The 14,062-nt window shown below is 37.5% G+C and overlaps 1 protein-coding gene across 5 annotated transcripts in view; it reads right to left on the minus strand.

Annotated features, from left to right (window-relative positions):
- Positions 1 to 14,062, minus strand: part of ARAP2 (ArfGAP with RhoGAP domain, ankyrin repeat and PH domain 2) — a 199,575-nt gene that overhangs the window by 106,580 nt on the left and 78,933 nt on the right. For all 5 annotated transcript variants that reach the window (XM_060299232.1, XM_030881005.2, XM_060299231.1 and 2 more), the window contains exons 10-13: positions 9,688 to 9,803; positions 6,512 to 6,711; positions 3,003 to 3,088; positions 1,592 to 1,774 (exon numbers count right to left, since the gene is read on the minus strand). In XM_060299232.1, coding sequence (XP_060155215.1) covers positions 1,592 to 1,774; positions 3,003 to 3,088; positions 6,512 to 6,711; positions 9,688 to 9,803 — 585 coding nt within the window. The remainder of the gene's footprint in view (positions 1 to 1,591; positions 1,775 to 3,002; positions 3,089 to 6,511; positions 6,712 to 9,687; positions 9,804 to 14,062) is intronic.

A 14,062-nucleotide genomic window follows, 5' to 3' on the forward strand; every position in this document is an offset into this window, starting at 1 on the left:
TCCCCTCTTCTTGCTTCCACACTTTACTGGCTTTCCATTTGCTTCTGAACTCTGATTTGGCACCCTGATTCCGTCTGACTTCTTAGCCTTGGGTTCACCATATTCCTCCTTCCTGACATGGTGCACCTGGACAGATGACTGGTTAATTTGCTCTCTGTAATGCAACTTCAGGACAATCACTTGCTGATCATCCCAATGGGCAGCTCAGAGAAGAGCGTACAACCAAGAAGTCCCAGGACACATTTCACAGCTCCAGCCTAGAGGGTCTACTACTAAAAAAGTACTTATCTTTTCTACCATGGTCTAGCTAACCTCTACAATTTCCTTCACATCAGAATCAAGAAGCCTAAATTCTTGTACCTGACTGTACTAATTTGTTAGGTGATTTGGGCAATTCCTTCTCATCTCCGGGTCTTAGTTTTTCTGCACCTGCGAAATGAGGATACTGGAAAGTGAAACAGCTAACATCCCTCCACTGGGATATAGCCTCTGACTGCTCTCACAATCTAATCCCACGTATTTCCCCTCATTCTCTCTCTCATTACCCTATTCTTTTCCTTTACAGTGTGCTGCATTTGCTGTGGTATATTTATTGGCATGCAGCTGTTTATGGTCAATCTCCCCTGCGTGCAGATCACTCTCATGAATAAAAGAATCACATCTACTGTTTACTACAACTGTACCCCCAGAACCTAAAAATGAATTCAGCAATGAGTGAGTGTGCAATAAATATCTATTCACCACAAACACTCAATGGAGAAAGGATAGTCTCTTCAACAAATGATGCTGGGAAACTGAGTAACTACGTGCAAAAAAAAAAAAAAAAAATGAAATTGGACCCCTACCTTACACCACTCACAAAAATTAATTTGAAATGTATTAAAGACTTAAACATAAGATCTGATACCATAAAACTTCTAGAAGAAAACATAAGTGGTAAGCTCTTTGACATCAGTATTGGCAATGATGTTTTGGATATGCCACCAAAAGCACAAGCAACAAACACAAAAATCAATAAAGGAGAGGAGGGCAGGATGCTTAACAAATTCTTTGCCAAAAGGGCAACATAAAATGGTCACAAGAAGAGCTGGAATAACTCAACCAAAGGCAAACGACACTTCAAATCAATGGCACTAAACAAACTACTGCTTTTAAAAATAAATTAATTGAGTAAATGAAGTTAATTTTGGTGATAGCAAGTCAACAATGTACTGGCTGAAGTTATGTTCAGTATCCTGTCCCTAAAATGGGGAAAATTGTCGAACTTTTAAATGGTGTGTTTTAATGGCCTACGTCAGATAGAAACTACGTCAGATAGACGTAGGTAGAAATGTTTTAATGGCCTACGTCAGATAGAAACTACGTCAGATAGAAACTTCAGTTAGGGACAGAAGTTTATTCGCTATTGATAACGAATCCTCAAGTGAAATGAAGGAAAAGAAAACAATGGCACAATCTCACAAAAGGAAATAAAATTAAACAATAATATTATGCAATAGCAAAAAATTTTTTTAAACTTTTTTTCAAAACCCTTGGCATATATTTAAAAAGACCTTAATATCCATGTTTTTTGTTACATTTCATTGGTTACCTTATTTAATTCTTCCTTGGTAAGAGATGCCCAAAGGGTTTTTCTGAATCTTCCTTCTTTGTATTTCTGAGTGATAAAGTTTTTTCTCTTTTCTACTGGAGAGTCCACGTGTAATTCTTCATCTTTTTGAAGACTACCAGCCCAAAAGTCATTAGCTCTTTTGTTTCCAATGACAATAAAAAGCTGAATTATCAAAAAAAAATAAAACATATCAATTCACAAAATGTATTTGAATCTGCAGAAAACTGACTCACATGACATTAAAGCATAGCTTGGTACAAAATATGCAAAATACAAGACCCAACTTTTTCCAGAAGATGGAGTGTGAAAGCAGATACTATTTCTATTTTAAATAGTCTAGCTGCTCGTAATAGTGGTAAAAGAATAGCTAGAAAAGAAACTGCAAGCAACACAAATTGCAGCAAAAGCATTATTACTTTTTTTTTAACATCTTTATTGGGGTATAATTGCTTTTCAATGGTGTGTTAGTTTCTGCTGTATAACAAAGTGAATCAGCTATACATATACATATAGCCCCATATCTCCTCCCTCTTGCGTCTCCCTCCCACCCTCCCTATCCCACCCCTGTAGGTGGTCACAAAGTACTGAGCTGATCTCCCTGTGCTATGCGGCTGCTTCCCACTAGCCATCTATTTTACGTTTGGTAGTATATATATTACTTTTTGAAGGTAGCTCACATTGAGACAGATTCATTTAAAATGGCTGAGTAGGTGGGCTAACGTGGTTGACAGTGAGTGGTACAGACACCTGAGCAGAGAATGGATACAGGAGACAGCAAGTTAGACATGATCTCAGTTACTGACAGAGCATGGCCAAGATAAAGAATAGTCGATTTTGCCAAATTTTTTCATTCACTTTTCTGGTATTTTATCCATGCTGGGTTAAAAAGAAAGAAAGTCAATTCTGGCTTTAAAAAAAGCTGTCAAGCCTTTAAGAGTAGTTATTACTATTTTTTTTTTTTTTTTGCAGTACGTGGGCCTCTCACTTTTGTGGCCTCTCCCGTTGTGGAGCACAGGCTCCGGACGCGCAGGCTCAGCGGCCATGGCTCACGGGCCCAGCCGCTCCACGGCATGTGGGATCTTCCCGCACCGGGGCACGAACCCGTGTCCCCTGCATCGGCAGGCGGACTCTCAACCACTGCGCCACCAGAGAAGCCCCAAGTAGTTATTACTATTAAAGCTCCTTGTATTTTTTATTTTTAAAATAACTGTCTCATTTAGGAAGCATTCGGAAAGTTAAAGTAGAAAGTTACTACTATCAAACAGGCTATAAGCCATTTTTATAATGTGGTGAGAACTTGATCAGAGATCTCTTAAAGTAACCACACCACCCCACTGCACACCTCCTCCTGGACCTCTGCTGACCACCACCACAGTCAAGTCGGACTCACCTCAATGAGTTCATTGCTCCAAATGCTGGCATCCATTTTCAGACTTCTAACCTTGGAATCTTTTGGTCCTAAAGATCTATGTTGCCCTGAAGTCAAAAAACAATAGATTTCTATTTGAATTTGTATGTAAACGTATTTTACCTTTAAAAAGAAAAGTGTATATGGACGTGTATAGGTATGTGTGGATTAATATATCTTTTGAACTTAAAACAAACCAATACCTACTTTCCACCCTACAGTAGTGGTGGTAATCATACAGGAATCATAACCAACCACATTGAAGATAACAGAAATCACCATCACCACCCTGTACTGGTATAAAATTACACTTTTAAAAAGTGTGTATACATGTACATGTGTGTATATGTGTGTGTACATATGCATGTATGTGTGCATGTGTGTATGTGTATATACGTATATATATATTTTTCATTGTTTGGTAATTAACTAGAAATTGTAGGTCACTGAAAACATTTTATAATGGGTCTGTGTAAATTATACCTATGTGAGTGAATACAGATATCATCCCTTTACTCTTAAAAAAAACTAGCTACAACTGCAATAAATGCCTACTTAAAAATCTAAAGTCGATTCTTTATTCTACTATTATGCCTGGAAGAGAATGCCCAGCATTCTATCATAATCAATTTAATTCTGCTGTATAAATCATCATTCAGCCATTACTGGGCATTCAGGCATATGTCAGACTCTTTCTAAGCTGAGATAGAAAAAAGGTATATAAGACATCATCCTTGATCTTAAGGACCTTTTGCCTAATGTGCATGAGAAAGCTCATTCCTCTCATTACTTTCTCTACATTACATAGGTTCCTTTCCTCCATTCTTTGAGAAGGAAACTACTCAGAGCACAAAGCCCTAGAATTACCATGGCAAGAACCTGCATAGGTTTGCACTTACGAAGACTACAGAAAGGAAACACCAAAAGGAGTCAAGCTCAAAAGCATGCAGGAAGAAGGGATGCTGGAGTAGCCTAGGAAAGAATCTGACTTGCGGCAGCAGGAAAAGAAATAATGTGGAGAACAGATTTAGAGATATCAGAAGATAAAACTGATGGGACCTGGTGGGCTTTAAGGAAAGAGGAAGGGTCAAGAGGGTCTCTCAAGGTTTAGGCTTCAGTGTATGGTAGATAGTATTGCTTCTGACCAAGATTTGGAATATAGGAGAATATACAGTTTAATGTAATGAGCTGGGCAGCAATGAGAGCTCCATTTTATCATGTTAATTTTGAGGTATCTTGGGCAAATCCAAGTTGAGAATCTAGCAGGAGCTATAAGAGTAGAGTTTCCAACAGAGTGAGAATCCCCTGCTTAAAAATGAGTATTGAATTCAAATGACAACCTCACTCAGGAACATCAGAGTGAAAGAAAGCTTAGGATATAATCCAAGGGAACACACGTATTTTAGGAGCAGGCAAAGGAAAAGTAACCTGGAAAAGGATGACCAGAGTAGTAAGAGCACACTAACAGAAAATGGTGTGTCGGAAGTTGTGGGAGGATGGAAAGTCACTGAGCGACAGATTGGTCAAGAGTGTCAAATACTGCAGAGAAGGCAGAGAAGATAGGAACTGACCACACAGAAACTGAGAGGTAAAATACACTGGTAAATGTGGTGAAAATATTTTTACTGGAGGCAAGAGAAACGAAGACTGATTACAGGATGCTGATGATACACTAGGAAGTTAAAGAAAACCTGTGCAGACCACTACGCTTGAAAGTGTCTTGTCTATGAAAGGAAAAAGGAACAGAGAATGATATGTAAGAGAATAGTAAGTTTTCAGAAAGCTGGTGTTAACAGAATTATGCAAGTTTATATGCTGAACCAAATAAACCATAGTTCAATACAGTTGTCCCTCGGTATCTCAGAATGGCACTAGGACCACCCACAGATACCAAAATCCGAGGATGCTCAAATCCCTTGTATAAAATGGCCATAGTATCTGCATATAACCCACACACATCCTTGTATACTTTAATTCATGTCTAGATTACTTTTTTTTTTCTTTTTTCTTTTTTTTTTTTTGCGGTATGCGGGCCTCTCACTGTTGTGGCCTCTCCCGTTGTGGAACACAGGCTCCGGACACGCAGGCTCAGCGGCCATGGCTCACGGGCCCAGCTGCTCCGCAGCATGTAGGATCCTCCCGGACCGGGGCACGAACCCGAGTCCCCTGCATCAGCAGGCGGACTCTCAACCACTGCGCCACCAGGAAAGCCCCCCTAGATTACTTTTAATACCTAATAAAATGTTATGTAATAGTTGCTGGTACATGCAAATTCAAATTTTGCTTTTTTGAACTTCCTGTAAATTTTTGTTTTTCAAATATTTTTGATCCACAGTTGTTTGATGTAGAACCATGAATATGGAGGACCAACCGTACTTACACAGAGAGTGAATAAGTGACAGGGTGAGGATCCTGAGAAGAGAGGAAAGGAAGGGAACATATGTAGACAGAGCAGCCTTAAACAACACAAACGCTATCTCTTCCAGTGAGACTGGAGAGGAGAAGAGGTTAGGAAAAAATACGAAGTCAAGGAGGATTAACTGATGCTTGTTATTGATGTAGGTGATCAGCTCAGTGTGATGACAAATGTGGTAGCACAGAGCTCTAGAAAAGTCTGAAGGGCTTGAAGCAGCTGTCCTGTCTTTGCTCTGAGGTGCTCTTCCTCTGCATTCTCTCAGTGAAACCTGTGCTCAACACTATTCCTGCCCTTATCACACTCTATTGCAATTACTATTTATATATTTGTGCAGGAAATGTCATGTCTTGTCTTACAGAGCATTTCAATTCCCAGGAACAGCACAGTACCTGGTAGAGCTGAAAAGCTGAAGGAAAGTTTAGGTTGTAGCTAACTTTTTCCAAGACCTCCACGGTCGCATACCTAAGCTAGGGTCCATTCCCTCTACTCACTTGGACAGCTGTCTTACCTCCCAAATACAAGGAGCTGTCAAAGGTATAAGGTGTAAGGTGTAAGGTATAAGGTATAAAGGTGTAAGGTATAAGATCACAAGAAGAAAATTAGTCACAGTACTGGTTACTTTCATAAACTTCAATACACCTGGAAAACGCTTCTATATAAAAATTCAGATCTGGTGAACCAAGATTAGAGCACAGAGCAGATTGATGTGAAAAATAGATCTTACAAAATATGACTGAGGAAAAAGGGACAAATCATACGAAGTGCAAGCGTGTTCAGGGTGCATTCTGAAACACATTCATCCAAAACCTAAAAATTTCAGCATTGTCTTTTTAAAATCCATACATGGGCCAGCAGGCACAAAAAAATGATTACATGCTTAAAAATCAATTTTTATATTTAAGTCATGCATAAGAGAAGTTTAGAATGATATTTCTAAATTTGATTTAAATGTAATAAATTTTCTCTGTCTTTATTTTTCATAGCCATTAGGTGGGACACAGTATATACGACACTAAAGAGCATTCAGTGCCAATCTGTCACCAAACAGTGATGAGCATAACTTATCTCTAATTACCTGCACACTTCTTACAGATGACAACACAGAGATTGATGGATGCCCAGTCAGGATTTGGGGCTTTACAATCTGCACAGCTCCTGTTGGACTCATTGAACCAAATCTTCTCAGCTACTTCATAATCAGAGAGAGTTTCTGCTATCGATTGCTGCACGGCTTCAATCCACTCTTGTTTCTCTTTTTCAGACTCGGCTGTAAAGCTGAAACAATGAACGTTTCTGCATTATCGATCTCCCTTGTAAAAGCCAATTAAGCAGTATGTTCAGTTTGCATATTCATTTCACTCATAAATTAAACAGCTGCTGAAAAATATGCCTTCCAGGCGGTTGGAGTCTTTTCTGTTAAAAATCATCTCATTGAGAAATCTATTTTTTTCCTTTAACTTTCCACATTGCTTATGACTTTGTTTACCTATCTTGAACCAAAATTAACATACACACTTTTCTGACCAGGATATAAAAATCACCTTGTTAGGTCAAAAGCTTAAAAGAGAAGTCATGCTTCCTAAGCAGTGGTTACATAATAATCAATAAGAGACTGGCAGAGTTTCAGGACCATTGGCTTATTTTGCCAAGAAAATATGCCATAGTCTGAAACTAAGTTATCAAAAACACCCACGAGAAATTTTTATTTTTTGTCTTAAAAATAGATTCTTGTTTTTAAAATAGAAGAATGTCCAGATGGCTTTAAGAAACTGAGAAATCAAAAAAGTTTTAAGTGATTAGTATTCTAACAGAATTCTAACTCATTTTTAGCCATGTAATTCTTAGTGTTTATTGGGTGCCTGAGTGAAGGAATAAAACATTAAAACATCAGTTCACTCTTTCAGGAAATATTTACTGAGTACTTATAATGTGCCAGAAAATGTGCTACATACAAGTGCTCCAAACTCAGTCAGTGACCCACAAAATGATGCTTAATACTGAAATTTTCTGTTCTGAAGATGAAAATGCTTTGAGAGACAATGAAAACAACAGAGGATTAACATTTTCTCTGTAATCTATAAAGAAATTGAGTGGCCTACATGGATTATATTTTTTGAATCACTTCATGGTTCCATCATCACTATAATATTGATAAATTCCTTAGTTGTTTCTGCTTCTCTATAGAGATTGGTCAGAGCCCATATGGTACAATAGAAAATAGATATTTGGTCTTAGTCCCTGGTTCCTGGTATATAGTTTCCCAAACCCTTGGAATACCCTGAATGATAAAAGTCCTTTATACGCTAATGAGAAAGCTTGTGGCTGAAGGCTAGACAGCTTCAGGATGGGAGCTGGTCAGCAGAAGACCAAGATGTGACTACAGACTTGGAACTTTCAACCAGCCCTACCCCGTGACCTCTGGGAAGGAGAGAGAGGCTGGTGGAGTTAATCACCAATGGCCCAGGATTTCATCAATCTTACCTATGAAATGAAACCTCCATAACACACATCCCCCAAACACAGGGCTTCCCTGGTGGCGCTGTGGTTGAGAGTCCGCCTGCCGATGCAGGGGACACGGGTCCGTGCCCCGGTCCAGGAAGATCCCACATGCCGAGGGAAAAAAAAAAAAAAATCCCCCAAACAACAGGGTTCGAAGAGCTTTCAGGGTGATGAACACATTGAGGTGCTGGGAGAGTGGTGCACCCAGAGAGTCATTACAGATTATTAACACATATTAAGAACACACATTAAGTTTTCTGTTTCATTGTCATAATAAAGCAATTACCAGAGTGCCATAATACAAGACATGTATCAAAATGCTAAGGTATTTGATCATACGTGCTATGAGATCCATTAAATTCAGCAACATTTTGAGCTGAGGTTACTTTTAGGAAATCACGGAGCAGTTGTAATTAGGGATTGCTCTTAAAGGACAGACTGTATTTGGTTAGGCTAAAAGAGGGCAAAATAACAATACAGCTTAAAGACAATGTAATCTCTCTTTTTATTTTATATACCTTCAAAATAAAGTAATTTTTCACATGTTTCTGGATCAAAAATCACCAAGCCTTCTAAGAAAAAGAGGTATTATGAAAAGAAACTACACAAATCTCATGAAATTAGTATCTTTCAGGTTGTATGATTATTCAAATCACTTTTTCAAGGTGTTATTATACACTGGATAATAAATTACACGATATGAAAAAGTAAAAACATAAACTTTTTCTTTGTTTCAGGTGTACAGCAGAGTGATTCAGTTTTATATATATACATATATTTTTTCATATTCTTTTCCATTATAAGTTATTACAAAATATTAAATATAGTTTCCTGTGCTATACAGTAGGTACTTGAATATAGTTTCCTGTGCTATACAGTAGGTACTTGTTGTTTATCGATTCTATATATAGTAGTGTGTATATGTTAATCCCAAATTCCTAATTTACCTCCCCAGCATCCCCTTTGGTAACCATAAGTCTGTTTTCTATGTCTGTGAGTCTGTTTCTGTTTTGTAAATAAGTTAATTTGTATCATTTTTTTTAAGATTCCACATATAAGCAATATCATATGATATTTGTCTTTGTCTTCACTTAGTATGATAATCTCTAGGTCCATCTGTGTTGCTGCAAATGGCAAGATTTCATTATTTTTATGGCTGAGTAATATTCCATTGTATATATATATACCACATCTTCTTTACCCATTCATCTCTCCATGGACATTTAGGTTGCTTCCATGTCTTGGCTATTGTAAATAGTGCTGCAGTGAACACTGGGGTGCATGTATATTTTCAAATTAGAGTTTTCTCCAGATATATGCCCAGGAGTGAGATTGTAGGATCATGTGGTAACTCTATTTTTAGTTTTTTAAGGAACCTCCATGCTCTTTTCCATAGTGGCTGCCCCAATTTATATTCCCACAACAGTGCAGGAGGGTTCCCTTTTCTCCACACCCTCTCCAGCATTTATTATTTGTAGACTTTTTAATGATGACCATTCTGACTGGTGTGAGGTGATACCTCACTGTAGTTTTGATTTGTGTACCTCTAATAATCAGTGATATTGAGCATCTTTTCATGTGCCTATTGGCACATTTTTATATACTGGCTAATAAATTATACAATATGAAAAAGTAAGAACATAATTTTATTAAGTATCCTCTAAGAAGTAAAATCACCACTGGCAACGTACAAGGGGATCACTCAAGATTTCCTGTAGTAGTACAAACAAAAAATGTTTAAATATAACTTACCTAAAACTCCTATAGGGAGTGATTATTTCAAAAGACTGTTTCACAGTTCGGTCCACTTGCTTTACATTTGCTACATTCATAGGAATTATGGTAATACCAAGTCCACTCTTAAAATCCTAGTTTGGAGAAAAACAAAAAAATTATAAACAAAAATGTGGATTTTTGAAAGTGCATTTATATTCTCTAAAATTTAATAAATCTCATCAAATTTTACTACAACATATAAAGATGGAATTATTTCATTAAAAATGGATTGAGAGTGGTTTTATAAAAGGTAGTCACTTTCAATACATGGTAACACGATAGCATTTGAAGCTTGACAGGCTATTAATAAAGCAAGGGTCTCTTCACATGAAACATAAGTTGACTAGGACATAGATCTTGAACTACATATACCTGTTAACAGTTAGGCACTTTTTCACCTTTAGCCATTTAAAAAAGGGAACTAACAGTGAACTAATCCTTACCATGTGCCCAGCCGTTTTCCAGTTGGGGGAGCCAGATGACACTGTGAGGCTGGTATAATTACTATTTAGATGAAAAGAAGGGAAAACCGAGGCTCAAAAAGGTAAAGTGAGGCGGAAAGTGCGGCTGGCTGTACATGGTAGAAAGGGACTGAAACCCAAGCCGTCTGACTGCTCACTCTTTGTTCTGCTGTATGTCGTTACCTCTGCTCTGTCACATTATTTTCCTCATTTGGTCTCAACCAAAAGCACTACTTATATTACAATTTTATCTCATTTCCAATATTTTATTACTTTCTTCTTCCTTCAATTAGATTCTTTAAAAGCTCCTCTAATGCTATTTTCGTATGAAAGCTGCCATTGGTTCAGCACCTACAGCCACTATGTTCAGCTTGATCTACCAAAATTAGAAACTGTTCAAAAGGCTACAAAGTCTGCCTTCGAAGCATTAAAGTTTGCAATATATTATCTAGCCATAAGGGTTCTGGAATTTGATTTATCAACCATCTCACACCTTAAAAATATAATTAATCTGTACCTTGAAAAATGAATTATCTATGTGAACAGGTTCAGATTAAATGTGTTCTGAATTCCTAAATTAAATTATGACTAGGAAAAAGTAGCCATACTAAAGACGACTGCAAAAAATATTGGTCCACTTTCAGGAAGGACACTTCTGGCAGAGACTGTGAAAGAAACAATTCACAGGTCTTCTCTTTGTCTCTCCTGTTGTACAAGCTAAAAGCAAAAGTACTATTTTCCTATCTCCCTTGCAGCTAGGAGTGAACATATGTCATACTTATGGTCAATAAAATATAAATAATTCCTGGCCTGGGGGGCAAGAGAAGGGGGGTGGAGAGACACATCTTCAAAGAAAAGACTTTCATTCCTTGCCTTTCCATCTTCTCCGGAAACAACAACTAGAAGCACAAAGCCATTTTAGAATGTAATAAGCATCCTTGAGATGAAAAGCCTGAGGACAAATTCTTGTACTGTAAGGATGCCAGAGTGAGGAGAAAAAAAATAGGAAGAATCTTGTTCTCTGATGGCATTAGCAAGAGATTTGTTAAAACAAATCCCTGTCTATTTAAACTATCCTTCAGGTTTTTGTCATCTGATACTAATACATTCCTGGTTGATAAAATAAGTGGAATAAAACAACATTATAACAAATTTCCCCCATTCGTAGAGGGTTTCCATTCACAAACTGCAGAAAAGTTTCACTTCATATTTTTAAAAATGTACAAGTTTTTAGTTAGAATGAAGAAATGACCCATTTGTAACTTGAGTATGATTTTTTCTGATGAAAGAACAATGGTTAATTTTGTTGGGAGAAACAAGCCAGAAATTGAGCCAGGAATATAAAAGATGCAGAGACATGCTAGGTGTTGTGAAATACTTGGAAGGTGATATACTTCCACTTTGTATCATAAGCCCACCTAACAAAAAACAGTACTATATGGAGGAGGAGAATCAAACTTTTCCAACCTGTCCCATTTTAATAAGTTTTAGCATATTGGTATCGAGTTAAACTTATAATTATCAAATTAAAGAAAACAGATTCTCAGTTATCTATACCAATGCTCCTGCTGGATAATGTAACTATTGGAGAAACTCCCAGGGCATGTGATTAGAAATTCAAACTCTCTTTTATAAATCAGAAAATAAAGTAGGGGTAGCCAGGTAAGATATTTTAGAAACAGCTTTCTGATGGCTCAGCTTGATATGGGGGTACCTCTAGAATAAAACAGTCAGGCTGCATCTTCTTCAAACAATTCTCTGTGATGCAGCTTTTGACCAGACCTGGCTATCAGACTACTCCCGCTTATTATTCTCTGATGGGGGCCTGGCCTGCAGGTACCGCGTGTTACTAAGGGCGGAGATACAGACTCAGACCATCAGACTAGCAGATGGTAAGACTGACAACCTTGGATGGAAACTGATGAGCCTTATCAAGGCTCCAGCCTGAAGAGATGGTACCTCACTTCGACAAGCAAGTCGTGAAGTATCTACATATAAAGCTGCGACTTCTGTTAAAAATAAAACAAGTGAGGGTTGGCTCAAGGCCCCAGATTTCTCCCAAGCAAGGCAAAGATGATTTTGTAGCCTGGAAAGAAACTGTAACCCATTTATCAGCTGCTTGCCATGGCCATATGGTTTTGAGTAATTAGAGTATCCCCTGAACTCACCGGCACAAATGGACTGTAAAATGTACAGCAGAGTAACAAAATAAATGTCAGTGCTCTTGAAAGCTATTAAATAGGAAACAACTGCATTTCTTACTAAAAATATTTGTGGTGACATTAAGCCATCTTTTCACGCAGTCTTTAGAACATGTTTAGAACATATCTCGCTCCTAGATGCTCATCAAAATTACCTGTGTTGATCTCTTCCTCCCACCCTGAGCTTCCTGATCCCATGAATCAGAGGGCTTGACTAAGGATTTTCAGTTAAAAAAAAAAAAGCAAAACAAAACTACCACCATATGATTCTCATACCTAGCCAATACTGAGAAACACTGAATTAGACGGCAGAACCAGCTGTAGAATCTAGACAGTATGAGTCTACAGCACTTAAATATCAGGATACAAACATTTCTCTCTGCCTTCTGCAGAGCAAAAAAAAAGCATGCAGTCAGATTATACAAAAACCATTTGAAATTATTAAGGCTAGTGGTTAAAAATAGGCTGGTCAGAACACAGTGACACACTGGATTGTCAAGAACCTATTTGTCCTGTATTCCAACCCTTCTGCTAACGTCCAAAGCTTTAAAAGCATTGGTCTTCATTAAGCATATACACTCCATAACTGATTTAATATCTGTTGGTGTAGGGCTCTGAAGCTTACAAACAGCTATGAACTCTTATTTGATTTTCTTAACAATCCTGCGAAGAAGGCAGAGCAGATACATACTCTCAGTTAACTGTTATTACTATTGTTATTTTATACCTCTTGAATTTGAAGGCAACCGAACATATTACCTATTAAAAAGTTAATTACAAGAAAATGCATGCTTAAGAATAACTAGCAGGCATGTATAAATTTTGTAGAATGGCATGGAATGTGAGTGTTAAACTTTCAAGAAAATTAAATTACCCATTAACTACAATCTGATTGTGAGTACTATTCTCATTTTGAAAAATAAGCACGAGTCGGGAACATGCCAAACTTCAACCTTTAAAACCCTATAAACGGCATTGAAAAAAAACAATAGCGTAGAAATTCAATAGGTAGAAATATATTGTTACAGAAAACGTAAAGCTAAAAACAGATTCTGGAGTAAACTGTATTTTACAGTTAATTTGCTGTCATACTATGTAGGATCTCAAAGAGCATGAATGGCCACACTTGGCAGAGCAGGTCTGATGTTGCAAAGGTGATGATGATGATGTGGGCACCAAGAGTCAGAACTGGGGGAGAATCTTTGCTGATCCATTTACTGGCTGTATGACTACTGGCAAGGTCCTTAATTCACCTAGACCTCCATTTCCTCATTTATGAAAAGATAGTACTATCTACCTTATATAGCATTGCTATAAAAACTGAATAAAGAAATACACGTTGGGGGTCTGATACATCCAGACAGTCCCCTGATTTGAGGGTTCTAAATACAGAATTTGTCTTCAATGAGAATATATCCATTTTATTTACAGTGACTGAAAGTATTCACACCAATGATTCCATATTCAACATTCAGATTAGAATTAGCGGCAAATATTTACCACGACACTGAAATGGGTTATTTGTACAAATGCGTAGCGACAGAACCTGGCTCAAACTACCTTTTAAAACTACAAAGTGAAAGAGCAAAACAACCGTTTGATTCCTAAACAGCAAAATTAAAGAAGGGTTTGTTAACCCCAAATTCGCTGAAATCTCAAACTTATTTTTGGAAACACCAGATGCCAGGT

This window comes from Globicephala melas, chromosome 5, assembly GCF_963455315.2.
Source record: "Globicephala melas chromosome 5, mGloMel1.2, whole genome shotgun sequence".
Classification (NCBI taxonomy): Eukaryota; Metazoa; Chordata; class Mammalia; order Artiodactyla; family Delphinidae; genus Globicephala; species Globicephala melas.